Raw genomic sequence first — 20,812 nt, 5'->3', positions numbered from 1 at the left:
TTTTACTATTATAACTCATCTTTAGAATTCAAATCTCATATATCCTTTTAATTTAAACCTTTTATGATGTAAAATTTTAAACATATACCAAAGTTTACAATGTATCATGAACTGTTGGCCAATTTTGTGTTATGTATGTCTCCACTGACTTGTTATTTTGAAGTGAATCCCACTTTGTCATTTACTCAGTACTATATATCTTTTAGTATTTTTAAGAAATACAGTTTCCTTTTGTATAACTATGTTATTATCTACTTTAAAAGGGCACTGGTTATTTAAATCACTTAGGGACTATATTTTGAGTCGTGTGTTTATTTCTTGTTTGGCTAGGATAAAGTTTTTATAGTTCTTTAAAAAAATAATTAGAATCAGGGCTTCCCTGGTGGCACAGTGGTTAAGAATCTGCCTGCCAATGCAGGGGACACAAGTTCAATCCCTGGTCTGGGAAGATCCCACATGCCGCGGAGCATCTAGGCCCATGCGCCACAACTACTGAAGCCCGCGCGCCTAGAGCCCACATGCCACAACTACTGAAGCCCACACACCTAGAGCCAGCGCACCGCAACGAAGAGTAGCCCTCGCTCGCCGCAACTAGAGAATGCCCGCGCGCAGCAATGAAGACCCAGCGCAGCCAAAAATAAAATAAATAAAATAAATTTATTAAAAAAAAACTACCTCTAAAAAAAATAATTCGAATCAGTTTATTTTAAATTTCCCATCAAGTAGATTAAGATTAAATCTAGGTTTGTTGTACTGTTTAGCCAAATAATATGAAGTGTTTTGGTATATACCCTGATGGATGTCATTTCACTAATGAATGCAAATTAAAAACTGTTAGAAGTCATGAGTTTTAAATTGAACAATTAGCTTGTGTATAGGCATTTAGTCATGTTTGTGGAGGACCAGAGAAGAACAAAGCAGTTCCTGTCCTCAAGGCACTTGTGGTCACATTAGGGCATTAGGGTGCTTATCTTCAGTGTCTTTATCTTTGGTGTCTGTTTTTTGTTTTAAATTTTATTTATTGGTTGATTGATTGATTGATTGGCTGCGTTGGGTGCACGGGCTTTCTCTAGTTGCGGTGAGCGGGGGCTACTCTTCATTGCGGTGCACGGGCTTCTCATTGCGGTGGCTTCTCGTTGTGGATCACAGGCTCTAGGTGTGTGGGCTTCAGTAGTTGTGGCACGTGGGCTCAGTAGTTGTGGCTCACAGGCTCTAGAGTGCAGGCTCAGTAGCTGTGGCGCACGGGCCTAGTTCCTCCGTGGCGTGTGGGATCTTCCCGGACCAGGAGCGCAGGCTCAGTAACTGTGGCGCACGGGCCTAGTTACTCCCGTGGCATGTGGGATCTTCCCGGGCCAGGGCTCGAACCCGTGCCCCGTGCATTGGCAGGCAGATTCTTAACCACTGTGCCACCAGGGAAGTCCTGGTGTCTGTTTTTGACTTCAGAAAAATTGTTTACATAGTGGTCTTTAGGTGGTAACATTTACTGATCAAAATAATTTTCAGTATGTGTTAATAGCAAAATATCCTTTTTTGGAGCTAAACTATCTAGGTTTACTACTTACTGAGTCCTCTTGGATGAGTTACTAAATCTTGAACCTCAGTTTCATCTATAAAAAGAGGATAATAGTGGTACCTTCCTTATTTTTTTCCCCCCCAGGGAGTTTCAGTGAAGAAAATCTTTTCTTAAGTTTATTAATAGTACTGTTAATTCCTCTTATATGTAAAACCTTTGGGTATCAGTTTAATTTGCCTATTGTAATCTCTTTTACAGGAAGAGCTAGGTTAGTAAGAGTTAAAGCATCTATCAGCTCTACTTCTACCCTTTCCCACCAGTTTCTGCTGGAAAATTGGATGACTGCCAATCCTTTCAAGCCTGAGAGTGTCCTTGGATTTTCTGCCATCCTAGGGGTTGCCATTCTGGTGTTAGGATTGGGGGCTTCCGTTTGAAATAGGTTCTGGTCTGAATTTTGGACCTTCCCTCCCTTTGGGTTTCATTTCCCTTTAGAAATCCTCAATCATCCTCGCCACCTTGGCTAGGAGAAGCCAGGAAATGGTGCCTTGGGCCACCTTGCTCTTGGCTTGACTGTCATCATCATCAGAGTCCTTCTGATCCGTGATAGACACTTAACGGGAATGCTTCCCGCTGAAAAAAATATTGCCACAGAAACCTCTTGCATCCATTTAGTATTCGCATGTTGCTGTAAGCCATCTGCATTTTTTTAGCACAGACTTCTTTCCCCTTTTAACACTCCTTTAATTGGAAGGGCTGCAATGATGGGGTGTTCATGTCAGTTCCACTTCTGGTGATAGCTCTATAGCATTTAAGGTGTTACAGACTAGCAAGAAGAGACTATACAGAAAAACACATTTTAAATGAATTACAATTGATAAAAACTTTATAGGTATGAAATTTTAAAATTAGGTGCTAAAATTGTACAATAAATAAACACCCATGCTATCAGTTCCTGATTGCCAAAGATGAAAAACCTCAGCAGAAACTTCTTGTCTGCCAAAAGCCAGAGTAGAAACAGCATACCTTATGCAGCTTTTCATTACCTTCTTGATTCCGTGACAGGAGGCATGTTTATGTTTGTAGGGTCCTGCTGTGTCTGTTACCTCTATACCGGTTTTCTTTAATTTTGGTGGTTTATTTATATTACTAACCTGGAAGAACTTGCTTTAATTTTTCCCATTTGTAAATGGAAAAACTCACTGAATCATGAGATTGTGTGGATTAAGTGATAATACTGTTTGTAAAGTATTTGGAATACATTTTTTTTTTTTTTTAGTGCCTAATGTGTATTAGGCAACGATCTAAGTGCTAGGAATATTGTAATGGGAAAAAAAAAGACAGAATCCTTTGCTTGTTTGTTGGTTTGTTTTTTGGTTATACTTAGGAGCTATTTAATAAGGTAATGAATTTACCTACTATTTTGGGGATATGTAAAGAGTTGATCTTTTAATAAATGGGATAGACTAGACTACACACGGATGCTCCTACCTTTAGAGTTTAAGGTGAGCATATTAGAAAGTGTCAGAGACCACCATATGTAGGGAGCTGTAAAGGCAAAAAAGTGTGGCTAGTCCTTTATGCAGTTGGGGCTGCTTAGGATGATGTAACTGTATGTAGTCTTATTAGGGTCCAGTTGGTATATATATAATAAAGTTTAGGACAGATTTATAAAACTGATAAAGTAAACTGTCCAGGGATCCTATTTGTCAGATTCGTAGCTTGGAGCACTCTGCCCTGGAATGTACCCTTCTTACCCTTACGAAGGCCAAGCTCAGGTCTTCCCACATGGATTTATTATATCTAACTTTGAAAGTAGCAGGCAACATACACTTTTAAATTTGTTAAGATCTTAGATCACTTCTGGATTTTGTTTTATTTGTTAGCTCACTAACGAGTATTTTTGTTCATTGACAACCCTTGTGAAATCAAGTGTTATAACCATCTGGAACCATCTTGATTTTAATTTATTAAAATCCGTTGTTACAAGGTAAGAGGAGATGCTCTTTCTTAAGTAACCCAAAAAGAGTATTCCAGCATGTTGTGGTTAGAGTTTAAAAACTTCATGGTTCATCTCAACCTGTAACTGCCCAGGTAAACTCTGGGTGTAGATGGATAGGCAGTGATCACTCACACGAGTTAAAATTATTGTTGAATGCCATATTAAACTATCAGCAAATATTAGAAGTTATTTATGAGAAGGAGTACATTTTGTGTTTAAAAAACTGTATGTAGTAATAATATGAATTGAACATTGCTCTATTTCTCCCCTCCTCCAGTTATATTTTAAAAACAGTAAATAATGGTGCTAGGGATAGGATGTGCTAACTGCCTTAAATAAATGGGACAGAAAATGTTCTGTTTCATGTTTGAATTCTGGAGATATAAAACTACAGATTACTTTAAATTCATTTTTAAAACACACACACACGTGCATTCTCAGGGGTTTTTTTCCGATACAATCTAACTATACGTGGTAAGAGACAATGCTCTGAAAATTTAAGTAGAAAATTTTAAGTGGAAAAATATAAAAATATATATCACACAAGTAGAAACAAAAGAATATAATTGTCTTCATGTCAGTAATAGACGTAAATGGAATTCAAGGCAAAAAGGTGGAGCATAGGTGATCACATTATATACAGTAAATCCTAAAAAACATATATATAAAAAGTAAGAAGTATTCTTTGCCATTGTGTAGAAATCTTTACAGCCCTTAGCTGGATGTGGAGTTTGGCTCTTTAAATACGGAAAAAAAAGCACGTGTGTGTACATACACACATAGACCCAGACCAAAAGTTAGGGCCTTCTCAGTAACTGACCTGACTTACCACGGAAAACTTTCATATCTATTTCATTTTGATTTGTTTTTCATTTTGATTTTAAATGTTATTTTATTTGTCACGTTTTCTGGTTCTTCTTTATTTACCCAAGAATTGGATATTCGATTTCTCTTAGTTTTCTTTTATGTGAGAAATAAATGTGTATGAGCATAGGAGATAATTGTTATTAAATGTTTATTTTTAATGTATTTATGGGTTTGATCATCTGACTTTTTGATAAATAAATGACTGATTATAGGTAAATGATTAAAAATACATACATATATATCTGTATATACACACACATATTTTTTCCTTTTTTTTTTAGCGTGGTGTTAGTCTGTATATTCAAGATAAAGAAGGCTTGTCAGCTTTGGATCTTGTAATGAAGGATAGACCAGCTCACGTAGTATTCAGAAATACCGGTAAGAAAATTCCACAGATATATTCCATTAAGGTACAGCTTAGAAAATTGTATTGAAATTTTATTGTTATAGAAATACCTGAGGAGATTTGTGTGGATATCTGCAAAGAACTTTTACTCTGGTATATGTTGGTTGATAACCTTGGTTTTCTTTCAGAGCACTTTGGTTTATTTTACATTTTTCAGATTCAATGTTCATTTCTGTGTATAAGAGTAAAAATACAGCCTAAAAAGGGAAGGCAGCTAGAATTGTAACTACTGTAAAGCCATTGATGTGCATTCAGAAAGTAATAGCATTTGAGCTAGAGGGGGAAAGGAAGTGATTCTTCTACCCACATGTTCCTTCTTCTCATTGCACTTATCTCCAATTTTTTTGCCCTGTGAGCTTTGGTAATGGAAATTGACTGAAAAGGAGGAGAGGTCTAAATGGGGGTACTAGTTAATTTGCATTTTAACTAGTGAGCAAGCTAAGTAAGGACATGTTCTTCATTTTTATTTCTGTCTTGGACACTATATTGCAAGTTACAGTTATAATTCCATTCAAGAACTTTATAAGCCTTCCAAAATAAAAATGAAGAGTTATATCATAATTAGCTGTGATTAGGTTTTATCCCAGTTTAATGGATATTGGCCCAACCTCTAGTGTGATTTTGCATCTATCAAGAGCAAACTATTGGAAGATGATGTTTCTCTAGAAATAGGAACTAATATCATGTTTGCTTCATTTAGAACATTTATATATTAAATGTTTTAATAACATTTTACATTTAAATAATTACATGTATTATTTTCATGGAAACTAGGTGGATATGGCGGGTGGTATTTTAATCATTTGGCAGTTAAACTTCTAAAGAAACAAGGGTAAAGTGTTAGATTGCTTACATTGGGACAGGCCTGTGCTGAATTGGATTTTCTGATTTCTATTCTTAGAGTTATATAGTAAATTATTAGATTCATAATTTAAAAGAGAGGGTTGGTAGTATCTTTCTAAATATGGTAATAAAATTAGTTTTTGTGAAGAATCATGTTTGAGGTAAACTGATTAGTGGAGTATATCTATAATTAAACTACACTGATACTTGTTTAAAATGTAAAAGAGTATAAAAACTAATTTTCATTTTAGATCCTACAGATGTCTACACTTGGGGAGATAATACAAATTTCACCCTGGGTCATGGAAGCCAGAATAGCAAACATCATCCCGAGTTGGTGGATCTGTTCTCTAGGAGTGGGGTTTATATCAAGCAGGTATGTTGAAATACAATCTGAGCACTTTTAGAGATTAAAAAGAACTTTTGTATTTGATAGCTTATCTTTTCATTTGGATTATGTTAACTTTGGTGAAGGTGCAGTAACATATTTGAATGAAGAAATTGATCAACAGAACTTTACTAATTCTTTTTAGATTTTGTTAGTCTTAATCATATTTAGACTATGTAAAATATCATAAAACTATGAGATGTTTGTGTAAGGCATGTTTAAAGTTAGAAGGCATTATACAGATATTAATTTTTAAAAGGTAGAGCTTCTGTTGATTTTCTAGTTTTTCTTTCTACTTAATTAATTAGAGTTCTTCAGATTGTTTCTCAAGTGAATTTGTTGTTGATACTCAAATGAAGTTTGTTATTAGTTTTAGGTAAGTGAACCTGAGTTCTTAAATATAAGTAATTGTAAAATTTTAATTGATAATTCTAAAGGTTTGGTCTTTGGCCTTATATCATTATTCTGGATGATTCCACTTCAGTGGATTTTGCTACTGTTGGCATACTCATCTTTCTCTGTAACTCTCTTTGTGTGTGTGTGTGTGTGTGTGTGTGTGTGTATGTGTATGTGTGTAATTTATCTGTAGCCTCAGCTTTTCTTCCTCTTGAGTTTCATTTCAGTTGTACTCCAGACATTCTTTCAAAGTTTTTAAATTTAACTGTCTGAAGTGCTGATTTTGCCATTCCTAAACTTTCTCTACTTAATTTTTAAAGCTATAAATCTCAGTTTCTGAATCCTGAAAATTACACCTCAGAATATGTCTTTTGAGTTCATCTCTGCGTGATTTTTTTTCCTGATGTAATAGTTAATGTCATTCCCCTTTTATTCCCCCAAATATTTGGATTATATATTATATGGCCACCATATTTAGGGTTCTGTAGAACACTGGTTTTCACACCAAAAGTCATTAATTAATGTATCACAATTAGCAGTTTAAAAAAAATGAAATAGAAGAGTTAAACTCAAGAGAATATTAAAACTTGAGAGGCCAAGAACAGGAGCCCACATGGGAATGAAGAGTGACTAGAGAAGTAGAGAGTAGAGTGGTGTCCTGAAAGCTAGGATTCTGACTGGCCATCTACATAGACCTCGAGGGAACTTAGGATATTGAAAGGACTTGGGATGGACCAGAGTCATAAGCCTGGGGTCAGAGTTTCTAGTGAGGGTGAGGAAAGCTGTTAGAGCAGGGCTGGCTGCTCTTCCTCACCTAGTTCAGAGCCTTAGGTAGACGTCGCTAATCAGTCACAGCATACTCTTGTTCTCCCTTCGTCCCTCCCTCCCTCCCTCCGTCTTCTCTTCCCTCTCTGTTTTAAACTGAACTTGAACAGGTCCTCAGAATTCACCCATCAACAGCCACTAATGATTGATCAGAGTTGAGGCACTTAGAAAGGTACCTGTTTTCCTTTTCTGACTTAGTACATGATATAGTGACATTAGGAAACGGGCTGATTGTACCTTCTGATCCTAAGATATATGTGCTGTAGAAGAACTGAGCATATTCCACTTGGTAGGGTTAAGGATGAAACAGTATACCCAAAGAGAAAACTACATTTCAGTTACGGCAAGGATATGAGAGTATTTTGTGAAGAAATTAAGGATGTAAGGGATTTTTTTTTTTTTTTTTAACTACGAAAAGGAGGATTGAAACACAAGCACAGTGGATAGGTTTGAGAGGAAGGAAAGCAGTGTAAATTTCAGTAAGAAAAATGGAAGCAAGTTAATGGGAATATTTACTGAGCACCATTGAGAGCCCTGTTACTCACTGAAAAAGGGCTGATTCTGTAGTATAGTACCAGATGAATTAACTGCCATGGAACAGAGATGATTATTATTAGCATAATATATTCCTCAGAATTAAGATGAAAATGCATGTCAGTTACCTCCTTAAAAAATTCAGAGGTTTTAAAGTTGGAGGTCTTACACTCTGGTATTGGTTGTTTTGTAGAAGTCAGAGATTATAGAATGGCATCCTAATATTGAATATAGAATTGAACAAAATGTATTACTTGTGGTTTCATGAAATAATTTTTCCCTTACAGATTGTAACTTTGTATTACACATTTGAATACAATTTTGGGTTTTATTTTTAGACTTTTTAGGCATTTGTGGTACAGCTAATAAATAAGATAGTGATTTTTGCATTATCATAGGCACATGTATTTACAGAACTCGCCAAGTGGTTTAGGGATATGTGTAAACAGAGCTTGCAATTCAGCTTGTAACTTTTTTTTTTGGCTGCTTTGGGTCTTCGTTGCTGCGCACGGGCTTTCTCTAGTTACTGTGAACAGGGGCTACTCTTCACTGCGGTGCTCGGGCTTCTCATTGCGGTGGCTTCTCTTGTTGCGGAGCACAGGCTCTAGGCGTGCGGGCTTCAGTAGTTGTGGTGTGCAGGCTCAGTAGTTGTGGTGCACGGGCTTAGTTGCTCTGTGGCATGTGGGATCTTCCTGGACCAGAGCTTGAACCCGTGTCCCTTGCATTGGCAGGCAGATTCTTAACCTGCGCCACCAGGGAAGTCCATGATTTTCTTATTTTTCCAAAGGACCCTGACTTTCTGGAAAATAATTCTAGGATTTTTTATTTCTTAATCCTTTTTTTAATATCCTAAGTTAGAAATATTTATGGGTGGCATAAGAGATGTAAATGCAGATTATTTTTAAAAGTAAAAAAGGATTTTTAGATAGTATTAAGGTAAAATAAGTATACTGATGCATTGAAAAGTAGCAAAGTGTGGCCTGCAGGTTACGTATGTAAGTGCATGCATATTTAAAACTGCTCTTGGTTTCCTATTATTGCCTTCTGCTGATGCAGTTCAACCCTTTTATAGTAACCTTGTTTTCTGGTAAGAATGTATGAAAATGGAACTGTTTGTCAGAGGGCAAGGAGGGTTCTGGGAAGGAAGTGGGGAAAAGAGAAGAGCTTGAAAATTAGTGTAAAATTATTTAAAGCCATGTAATATTATTAAAGGTATATTAGACAAAATCAGAGGTATGAAAAGCATGTACTGTTTACCACCCCCCCCCCACTCCCTGTTTATAAGGTGATGTTGGAAGAAATACTCTTAAGGCACTTCTATTATTTTCTTTAGTAATAGTCACTATTTGGTAATCTTTATGCTTCATATTTTACTCTGTTCAATTCTTGCTGTTTGAGATTTTATGAAATTGGAAAACAACTGACTACTACTTTTTGTAGTTGAATACTTAAGATTTGCATTTTCCTTTGTTTAGTCTCTTGTGGGTAACACTTGCTTAATTCCTTCTAAATTTTTCTTCCCCCAATGTCAGTGTTTTTAGACGTAGTTTTAAAATAGACCACCATATATTATAAATTTTTATTACAGGAAACTTTAAACATGTACAAAGTAGAGAGAACAGTATAATGAATCCTAATGTACCCATTATCTAGCTTAAACAATTAGTAATATTCTCTTATTTCTTTTTTATAAAATAAAGGATGTTTTATTCACAGAAGTTTAATAATATTCTCTTGTTTTCCTGTAGGTGGTGCTTTGTAAATTTCACTCAGTGTTTCTGTCTCAGAAAGGGCAAGTTTATACCTGTGGTCATGGTCCTGGAGGACGATTAGGCCATGGAGATGAACAGACATGCTTGGTAATTGAAATGTCATTATACAGTTTAGGTAACTTTGGTAAAATTGTATAAACTGGAAACCTCAGTTAACTAAAAAATTTTTTTAACCAACTATTAGGAGAAAATAATATACCGACTGATAATAGAGTTTACAAGATCAGTTACTTTTCTAGCGTATTGTGTTCAAAATAAGGATTTAGATATGATGCAAAATTCTAAAGCATCAAAGAAAAATTATATTGTATAGCAAACATCGAGTCAGGAGAGTACATAAATAAGCTTTAAAATATTTCCATAGTTGAAATTTAAAAAATCAGACTAATTGTAAAACTCTTTTCCTGTAGTCCAGGGTCTAAGTTTTTATTCATTTTTAACTTCTCATTAAGGTATTTGTGGTCTGAAAATTGGGCCAATATTTTCATTGTATAATCACAAAATTGACTCTTAATGCTACTGAAACTTAGTGCTAATTGGAAGAAACCTAATAATCATTACATTCAGGAAAGTTATTTCCTCACTAGGTTACTTTTAAGGTAAGTTTTTTTTGAGGGGACTGCTGGCATGTTCATCAGTTAAGAGGTCTTTAAAAATGAGAGAGAGCTATGGTAGTCTCTTCCATTTTTTTCAAGGGTATATTATGTTCTAGGCATTGTTCATGCTTTCCATGCAATATCATTGCCTTGATTTAAGCCTGACAACAGCACTGTGAGGTTATAGGCCTTATTATCCTCATTTTATACACAATGACAATAATAATAGCACTCATTTATCAATTGTTTACTCTGAGCCAGAGAGTATTGTGTTTTGTACTTACTAACTCATTTACTCCATATGCTGATTTTTTATCATCCAAAATACTATTATTATTTTGTGTTCAGATGAAGAAAATGAGAAAAGATGAGGTTTGTTTGAGATCAAATAGCTGGTAAATGACAGAATTAAGATTTGAACCCAGAACAAATGACTTTAAAGGAATATGGTATCGTATGTTTGGTTATACATTGAAGGGCTGCATTGATTCCTGTATTCTTATTTATTTCTTCACTACACCAATGAATACTTTGGCTGAAGAGCTCCCTTTATTCAAACCAGACACATTTGCACTTGGTGTATGATAAATGATAAGGGCTCAAAAATCATTTATTGAATCAAATTGTTTTACTGAAATGTCTCACTGGGATTTTGTATTTTACTTATAAAGCAATGTCCATTAAACTTATCTCCCCCTTGCTGAATTGTACAGTTTGCCTATGATAGGTACAGCCGTATAGCAGTCGTATCATTTGGGATGTGGTATCATAAGATTCTATTTGTATTTTGTACTTTATATAAACGGTTAATGTGATATACTGAAGTTAATTTTATTTTGTAGGTCCCTAGGCTTGTGGAAGGACTGAGTGGTCATAATTGTTCTCAAGTGGCAGCTGCTAAGGATCATACTGTTGTATTAACTGAAGATGGATGTGTTTATACGTTTGGTCTAAATATTTTTCATCAATTAGGGATCATTCCTCCACCTTCCAGTTGTAATGTACCTAGACAGGTAAACTTCTCTTTTTTATTTTTATTTTATTTATTTTATTTTTTATTTTTTTGCAGTACGCGGGCCTCTCACTGTTGTGGCCTCTCCCGTTGTGGAGCACAGGCTCCGGATACGCAGGCTCAGCAGCCATGGCTCACGGGCCCAGCCGCTCCGCGGCATGTGGGGTCTTCCTGGACCGGGGCACAAACCCGTGTCCCCTGCATCGGCAGGTGGACTCTCAACCACTGCGCCACCAGGGAAGCCCAAACTTCTCTTTTTTAAATAATAAGGTGACCATTGGTGTAAAACCTATATGGACAAAAAAATGGAAGGCATTGACAGAGCAACTTATTTAACTTGTATTCAGCAGTGTGTTTCTTCAGTGGTATATTTTTTATTTTTCACAGGAGAAATTAAGCGTAGTAATGTACAGATTAACATTTGTTTGGAGTGAGAAAGAGCACTTGGGACATTAGGCAGCAAACTGCCTTAGATTCAACTTGTAAGTGTTCATAAGCATCAGGGAATCCAGATATTTTGGGTTTGAAATTTAAATAATTTTGAGGCCCTTCTTAAGAAAAAAATAGAAATTTTATAAGTAAAAAGTGGGCCATGTAAATGAGGCATCCAGAAACTTAAGCTTATTGGCTTCATGGTAGATCTGTCTCTGCGCAGAAATCATACCTGGCAAGTTTACGTGAGGGAACATAGGTCTAAAAGCAACTGTTTTTGTTCTGTTTTCCCTTTCGCATTTGTACAACCACCACCAGAGGGTGGCCTTTCCTCAACTTCAGGGACCTAGTACGCAGGACAGGACTGGTGCTTTAAATTAATATGTTACTAGAATCATCACATATAGCAAATGTGTTTTCAACTCATAAGATTTTGCATTTTGGGTGTTAGACTTCTTCATTGGTTTAATCCTCTGGATTTAAAATGATTATTAGATATACATTTTTAGTAATAAGCTTTAAAATCCAGTGCTTTTCCATCCTGGATGGCTAATGAATCAACAGGAATTTCTCCAAAATAATTAGAGGTAGTTTGCAATCTGTGGTACTTCTTAGGCCCATTTTCCCCAACCAACTGTGGAATTTGTAGATATTTAATCATTTTGCAGACTTTAGAAATGGTAGATTTTACTCCCATTTTTATTCTCATTGTGTGGCTACCGTGGAACTCTGGGTTGATATGGACATAGCCAGTATTAAGTGCGGACAGTTTTGTACCCCAGGAGCCATTTGGCAATGTCTAGAAACATTTTTAGTTGTCACAGCTGGGTGTAGGGGTGGGAGTAGTGCTACCGACATCTAGTGGGCAGAGTCCAGGGATGCTGCTAAACCTCCTACGATGCACAACAGAATCCCCACAACGAAGAATGATCTGGTTCAAACTGTCAGTAGTGTCACTGTTGAGATACTCTGGATATGTCAAATTTAAAAGTATCATAGTTTTCAATAAGAATGAGAATGCCTGTTTTGCATATTGCTTGTTAACAGAAGTTTAATGATTTGGTTTTTATACTGTGTCAGTTTTTTTTTTTTTACATGTTTAAACTCCTGACTTAAGGTGGCTGCATCAAGATGTCTTGTATTCTGAGAAGAGTTGGGGTGTCAGTATTAGTGCTGAGATCTATTAGTGATGAATGCCATTAGCACTTGAGGGGGGTACTGGCAGCAAATATGCCATATATTTGCTACCCTGGTCTACTGGATCTTGTGCAAAATTCTGTTAGTTCATAGGTACATAATAAACTGAAGTCTTGTTTGTCTTTTGAATAGATGCAAGCAAAATATCTTAAAGGGAGGACAGTCACCGGAGTAGCAGCAGGCAGGTTTCATACAGTGCTATGGACTAGAGAAGCTGTTTACACCATGGGACTAAATGGTGGACAGCTGGGTAAGAAATCCATGATGACAATATCTGAAAAACAAATTGTATTCTTAAAACGGATATTTTGTGATTTGTTTATTTGTGTAATTTTTTAGGTTATTTACTAGATCCCAATGGAGAAAAGTGTGTAACTGCCCCTCGTCAAGTCTCTGCCCTTCACCATAAGGATATCACTGTGTCTTTGGTTGCTGCTAGTGATGGGGCAACTGTCTGTGTTACCACAAAGGGAGATATTTACTTACTTGCAGACTATCAGTGCAAGAAGATGGCTTCTAAGTATGTGTATTTTTGTGAAAGAAACATACTTTAATAATAATTCAGCTCTTCCAGCAAATATCTGAGTATCAGCTTTATGCATTCTCTGAAATGTCAAATGGAGAAAATTGAATGGTGGGAAAGTCAGGAGTTTTTGCCTTTGATAATCTTAGTCTTTTGGCCAACATCCAGTAAATATATATAAAAGTTCTTTGTAGGTTGTAAAATAGTATTTCTGAATTACGATAACATATGGTTAAATATGACCTATAAGTTTCCCTTTTTTTATGCTTCAGGTGCACAGAACTAGATGAATCATAATTCTTGGTTTGTGACACTATCATTGGTTCACGTGTAGCCTTTTATATATTATACACTTATTTATTTAAAAAAAAATCATATTCTGTGGACCCTCTACTCAGTCCTTGTATTTATACCTAAGTGGTATATTTTCTTATCTTTGTATCTGTATAGGCAGTTGTTACCTGTTTTAGTAACATGCAGTAAACAAGCCATTGGCTGTCTAATCAAAAAGTCAGTTTAAGCAGGGAATTATAAAACTTAGATGGGTCTACCAACTGGAGTTCTCTGTCTTTTGTGCATAAACCATACTTATAATACTTATAATGTGTTACCGGTTACTTCATTTTGAATGATTTAAGGAGCAAGTGCTTAAAAACAAGTGTGAAGTAAGTTAAAGGCAAAATCCTATATTTTTTATACATTTTCAGTATTTTATATAGTTGGTTAATCCATATCTGATTTGACAGCCGTTGTTTTTTGTTGTTTTTTTTTCTTGCGGTACGCGGGCCTCTCACTGTTGTGGCTTCTCCCGTTGCGGAGCACAGGCTCCGGACACGCAGGCTCAGTGGCCATGGCTCACGGGCCCAGTCGCTCCACGGCATGTGGGATCTTCCCGGACCGGGGCACGAACCCGTGTCCCCTGCATCGGCAGGCGGACTCTCAACCACTGCGCCACCAGGGAAGCCCGACAGCCGTTTTTTGCTTGTCATATTTATTGTGTCTTTTTAAAGTATTCAGCTTTTATAGAAAGTGTTCTTTTCAGACTAATATTTCATTGGTTTACATGATGTTTCATTATATTATAACTGTAGTAATAAATACAAGTAGAGAAATAGATCTTTGAGCAGGTACAATAGCTCAGTTAGTAGAAGCAGGAGTGTGTAGGAATTCTAGAGAGTAGCTATCCAACTTTTAAAGTAATCAGGGATTTGAATTGAAATTCAACAGAATGTGCTTTTGCTAATGTCAATGAGATGGTAACTTCATGAACAGATACCAACTATGAGGTTAGCTCATGAGCAGATGTCAACCATCAATACATACAACTTATCTTTTGTGTGTAACAACTGGAAGGTTATCAATTGTAGGTCATATTTCAGTTACAAAAACATGAAAATGTGAACATACATGTTTCTTAGAACTGACTGTGTAGGTTTCTTTCTGAGCATGAGATGATTTGTGAAATGTTAGGTTTTGTTTTTACTTTACATTTATAAAATCTGCCCTGATAACATTAAATTACATAAATATAAGTTACATCCAAGTTTTCACTAAGAAAATTCTTCTGTTACAGCTGGTTACAATGTAGTAATTTTGAGAAGAAAAACATTAAACAAACAAAAAAAGAAAAACATTTTAAAACGTGGGTAAAATATCTGAAAGGGAGGATAATCATTGGAGTAATAGCAGGCAGGTTTCACACAATGCTATAGGCACATCACGTGTGTAGATGTAATGAAATGTATAATGAATTGGCTAGTGGATGAGTTATTAAATTAGCAATACTAATGATTTTTTTGGTAGGTATATCTAAAGTTGTCCATATTTGAAATTAAGGATTTTTGTTTTGATTTGAGGTTTAAATTTTTTCTGTTAAAATGCAGATATATTTAGGAGCTTTTAGCCTTATCAGTTATTTAATCTAGAGAGAATGTGTGTACATGAGCAAGTGAGGTTTTAGATATTTAATGTGTGTATCTGGGTAGGTAGAGACCTTTGGGGAGGGAAGGACTTGCCATAGAAAGAAATGGTCATTGTGTAGGGGAAACTCATAAAAGGAGGAACTAAGGATAACAAAGGTCAAATCATCTTACTCCACCTTTCACAATAATCACCCTAAATTAGTGTTTGAACAGTAATTTCTTTAAAATTGATTGTATGTTTTAGAGAACATGTTAATCTAGAATTTTTTTTTTCACCCAGACAACTAAATGTGAAAAAGGTTCTTGTATCTGGGGGGCATATGGAATACAAAGTTGATCCTGAACATTTGAAAGAAAATGGGGGTGAAAAAATCTGCATTCTTGCAATGGATGGAGCTGGAAGGGTGAGTATATATTTATAAAAAAGCATAGTAATCTTGTTCTTAGTTGATAGCTGTAGGAGACCTGATAATGTAAAACTGTATTGCTATGATAGTGATGATTCCTGTTGACTTTTGTTTCCCTACTTGTTTTTTTTTGTTTGTTTGTTTGTTTTGCGGTATGCGGGCCTCTCACCTTTGTGGCCTCTCCCTTTGCAGAGCACAGGCTCCAGACGCGCAGGCCTAGCGGCCATGGCTCACGGGCCTAGCCGCTCTGCAGCATGTGGGATCTTCCCGGACCGGGGCACGAACCCGTGTCCCCTGCATCGGCAGGCGGACTCTCAACCACTGCACCACCAGGGAAGCCTTCCCTACTTGTTTTTGATGTCCAGTACTAATTATTGAGAGTTGGGAGCTGGTATTTCAAAGAAAGTATGATGACATTTAACTGATGTTGCATAGTACTGCCTTGTTAAACTGTAGTTTAAATTTTCATTTATTGTGCTTAAAATGGAAGTAAGAGGTTTTGATAGCTTATTTGATATATACACTGAGTACTGAAAAATGGTTTTGAATTGCATACATATGAGATATGTAACTATTCTTAAAAAATAAAAAGCTAAGCTGGCAATATTAAAAATACATAATTGGAAATTTTCTCTCAAATTTGGTTTTAAACAAATGTACACATAATATATATGCAGAGATCATAACTATCATATAGAAAATGTAATGTATTTCTAGATCACTATATAAAGAATCTCTGGGACTTCCCTGGCGGTCCAGGGGTTAAGACTCCACACTCCCAGTGCAGGGGGCACGGGTTCAATCCCTGGTCAGGAAACTAAGATTCCGCATGCTGCATGGTGCAGCCAAAAAAAAAAAAAAAAAAAAAAAGACTCTCTTACCTCTTTTCCTTTAAGTAAATAGAGTTCTAATTTTTATTCCTCTGATAAAATTGTCAATTAAAAATATGTATTATACATTAGAAACACTGAAAAAATTTTACACTGTGACTGGAAAAACACAGATTGCTTTCTGCTTTTTGTTTATAAAATAATAACATGCAAGTGTTTTCTGAGGTTTTATAAAGTGCTATACAAATTGGCATTTTAGAAATTGAAGAATTAATCATAAAGCTCCACCTGCTGGTATATTACAAGCATAAATCTACTGTGGTTGATGATTTTATTTGAGGGAACTATATTTAAGAATTAGAGATCTAATTTGTACTAAAAGCAGGAAGCAGAGGCATGGAATTGCATTTAAAAGGTTGAATATGTAAACACTTGACTTTGGGGGCTTCCCTGGTGGCGTAGTGGTTGAGAGTCCGCCTGCCAATGCAGGGGACACAGGTTCGTGCCCCGGTCCAGGAAGATCCCACATGCCGCGGAGCGGCTGGGCCTGTGAGCCATGGCCGCTGAGCCTGCGCGTCGGAGCCTGTGCTCCGCAACGGGAGGGGCCACAACAGTGAGAGGCCCGTGTACTGCAAAAAAAACAAACAAACAAAATTTGACTTTGGGATTTATTTCATTTACATTAATAAGGATCTAGCTTGTTTATACACGTGGATATTTACTTCCTGTAAAATTAATTACTTTGCTGTAAAAATGACAACCAAGCTCTGACGGAATCAGTTAATCAATACAGTCTACTTTTTGTGTACGTAACTTTTGAGTGACCTTGGCAGATACCATTCTGTGCTTCAGGTTTCTTAATTATGAGGGGATTGAGCTTTTAAAGATCAGCAGTATTAATTGCTCAAATGAAATCATACTTGGAATACCAATCTGTGAAGCAGATAAAAGGGTTACTGCTCTGGATAGAGCTGGATTGGGAAGCCCTCATCGCTCTCCATCCCTGAGCTATTTCTCAGGAACACTAAGGTTTGCAGAACCTGAGCCATTTCTCAGGAACACTAAGGTTTGCAGAACCACGTGGAAGCCATTGAATTCTATGATTCATTTTGTCTCTAAGACTTTGTTTTACCTGAGTTATGCAGACATCTCTTTTTTCTCCCCCTTGAGAGTAAAGTTTGGATTTTCATAGGGTGGTTTACATTCTTGTAAATACTACACCAAGTCTAATATTCCGAGTTTTAGCATTAAGATTTTTGTTTTTCTTTCCATTGTATCTGTTTGCCCCAAACAAGTAACAGTGAAAATTACTTCATAAGAGGAGTGTCTTTAAAGCATTTTTAATGCTTCATGTTAGCTTGATGTATTTTCTGAAAGACACACCATCTTGACTTTTGTAGTGTTTATCTTTTACTTTGAAAGAATGAACACTGAAAATACTAATCAGAGCTTTTATTTTTAGAGATAATATCTCTTGATTTCATTTTTTGGTTGTTCAGATGCTATATTGCTTTCTATTCCACTGAAATTTGGTTTTATCTTAGGTATTTTGCTGGAGATCAGTCAACAGTTCTCTGAAGCAGTGTCGATGGGCCTACCCACGCCAAGTCTTCATTTCTGATATTGCTTTAAGTAGAAATGAAATTCTTTTTGTCACAAGAGATGGAGAGGGATTTAGAGGGAAATGGTTTGAAGAAAAAAGAAAGAGTTCTGAAAAGAAAGGTTTGTTCATATATGTGAATGGCATACCTTTAGCTAACGTTTAATTTTGTAAGTATTTATCATTAGGTTTAACTGACAAGTGTTATTAGGTTTTATCCCTATATCGCTTCTTTTGATTTTGGTTGTGTGTTTGCAGGTAAACAAAGGGAATTCAATTCACTTAAATCCAGAGTTTTCAACCTTTTAGTATGCCCTGAGGTCATGGTACATTCCCATCAGTAACAGGGGCACATTAGTCTCTAGCCTTGGCTCTCGGGGCAGGGATATATAAAGTTTAAAAAAAAAAAACTTCCCAGATGGATTTGAACCATCTTCCAAGCTCCTTTTTTTTTTCTCTCCCCAAACTGAGAATTGAGTGGCTTATGCTATGGGTTTTTTTGTTTTTGTTTTTTTACATGTTTGAATATATAAAATTAAACTTTTATAAAGTATCTTAGGACTTAGAGGAAAATTACAGGAAGAATAAGGTTTTTATGTTCATTGAGAATTTTAAAAAGTACAGGTGGTTTTATTAAACAGTTGCTGAATAATTGGAGATAAGTTTTATTCATTCCTTGATGAATATAAAGGAGAGCTTTAATTAAATGCTACCATTGAAAATAGAAGTCATTCATTACATTATATAGTTCATTCTTAATTATCTGATTATAAATTTACAAACTTGTGGGTTATTTAACATTGGTTTTTAACTTAGGTTAGCAGCTTTTTTCTTTCATCCGTAACTAGTAATCTGTTGATTTTTTTTTTTCCTTCCAGAAAAATTTGAATTCATTTATCTCTTTACATCTCATTGCTCCCACCCTAGCCCAAGTCATCACATGACTGACTGCAAAAAATAAGTTTTCTTATTTCCACTCTTACTTCTTTTTATTCTCTTACCAGAGTGAGCTTTTAAGCTCTGATCCTAATATTCCTGTGTTTAAAAACTCTGATGGTTTCCTCACTTCCTGTACATGGCCTACAAGCCTCCTGCTCTGGCTCTTGTCTGCATCTCTGAACTCCTCTTGAATTCTCTCCCTCTCACTTACCACTCTTCAGACACACTGACCTTCAGGTATTCAGTCTTGTCCAGCTATGATTAGTCCCAGGGCCTTTCCTAATTTTTCACATCTCAGCTTAATTTTTACTTCATCAGAGATGTTTTCACTGATTCCTTAATCTAAACTTAGTAACCCTGTTTTACTTTTAATACTCTCTTTGTATTTTCATCATGCAACTTATTTTACTTGTTTTTATGTATTTATCTTTGTGATTAATTTTTTTAATGCTGGTCTCCTATCAGATCATAAGATGGCAAGGACCATGATATAAGGTCTGTGTATCCTTATAGAGGAATCAAAGGTTCCTCTATATTACTTAGCATTCAGCATATTTCCTGACACATAATAGTCCCTCATTAAGTCATCTGTTGAATAAATAAATCAAATTATTATATGCTAAAAGATATATAAAGAACATTTATAATTACTCAGGAAGTTATAAACATATTCTTCAAAACTATAAAGCTACAAAGGAATGATTTTTGGATAGTTTATTGAGTTGTCATATTTTATTTCTTTATAGATTACACAAGTCTGTAAACATTTAAGATATATTTACTATGTGCCGGATATAGGGCTAGGTTTTAATAATACAAAAATATATGACAGGCCCCTGTTCTCAGACACTTACGAGTTTGTAGGGGCAATAGACATGTATATAAATATTTGCAGTTCATGGAGACAAATACTAATGTGCACATAATAAGTTTTTTGAGAGCATAGAAATTAGAGTAACTGAGTGTCAGGGGAAGATTAGGAAAGCCCTGTGAGGCTGAAAAAGTGAATTTTTGAGAGAGTAACTAGAATGCACATTTGACTTGTAAGTGTTGGAAGTCCTCAGAATTGTGTCTTAGTCATATTTAGTGGTCTAAAACTGAATTCTGATCTCATGCTCATGCATCTGCTTTTCAGTGTTTCTAAGTAAATGGGTATCTTTCACACCCCATGTTCACTCACCCTCTACATCCCATTGGTCACCAAGTTTTGTCACTTCCATTTTAAATATTTTTGAAATCTTCACGTTCTCTAGTTTCATTGCTACAACTTCAGTCTATAGTGTTCATTCTTTTTCTGGACTCTTAGTTTCCTAAATGATCTCTCTTTCGTTATTTTTGTTTACTTTAAACATTTTTCATACTACAGTCAGAATCATTTCTTTGCATGCACATTTCATATTTTTTTTAAATAGGCTTGATCTGACTTTTAATGAAAAAATCATTTGTTTAATGTCTGCCTTCTCTGCTACATTGTGTACTTCAAGATGGTAGGGACATGCCTATCTTATAGGTTCACTACTGTATTACTAGGGATACACTGAAAAGCACTTTATCACAGTAGCACAGTGTGGTCACTCAGATATTTGCTGAATAAATGGAAGGAAGGGGGAGAAGAAGGGAGGGAGCAAATAAAATTTTTAATGGAAGCTAAGGAATTTTAAAAGGTAGTATAACATTGTATTTGCCTTTTAGATAGCTTTGGTTGCAATGTGGAGGATAATATCATGAATAATTGAGAATTGACCCACCAAAATTTCCTTTATATAAGCCAACCAATATATAGGGTGTAAATTATGTTGAAGAGAGAGAAG

General features: G+C 35.7%; 1 protein-coding gene across 8 annotated transcripts in view; it reads left to right on the top strand.

The window, feature by feature from the left end:
• Positions 1 to 20,812, top strand: part of IBTK (inhibitor of Bruton tyrosine kinase) — a 92,405-nt gene that overhangs the window by 10,063 nt on the left and 61,530 nt on the right. For all 8 annotated transcript variants that reach the window (XM_019929358.3, XM_019929357.3, XM_019929356.3 and 5 more), the window contains exons 3-10: positions 4,661 to 4,757; positions 5,880 to 6,004; positions 9,520 to 9,630; positions 10,982 to 11,152; positions 12,913 to 13,030; positions 13,120 to 13,300; positions 15,506 to 15,629; positions 18,007 to 18,184. In XM_019929358.3, the coding sequence (XP_019784917.1) occupies positions 4,661 to 4,757; positions 5,880 to 6,004; positions 9,520 to 9,630; positions 10,982 to 11,152; positions 12,913 to 13,030; positions 13,120 to 13,300; positions 15,506 to 15,629; positions 18,007 to 18,184 (1,105 nt within the window). The remainder of the gene's footprint in view (positions 1 to 4,660; positions 4,758 to 5,879; positions 6,005 to 9,519; positions 9,631 to 10,981; positions 11,153 to 12,912; positions 13,031 to 13,119; positions 13,301 to 15,505; positions 15,630 to 18,006; positions 18,185 to 20,812) is intronic.

The sequence above is a fragment of the Tursiops truncatus genome, chromosome 12 (genome assembly GCF_011762595.2).
Source record: "Tursiops truncatus isolate mTurTru1 chromosome 12, mTurTru1.mat.Y, whole genome shotgun sequence".
NCBI classification, from domain to species: Eukaryota; Metazoa; Chordata; class Mammalia; order Artiodactyla; family Delphinidae; genus Tursiops; species Tursiops truncatus.
This window is presented reverse-complemented; position numbering and strand designations above follow the sequence as displayed.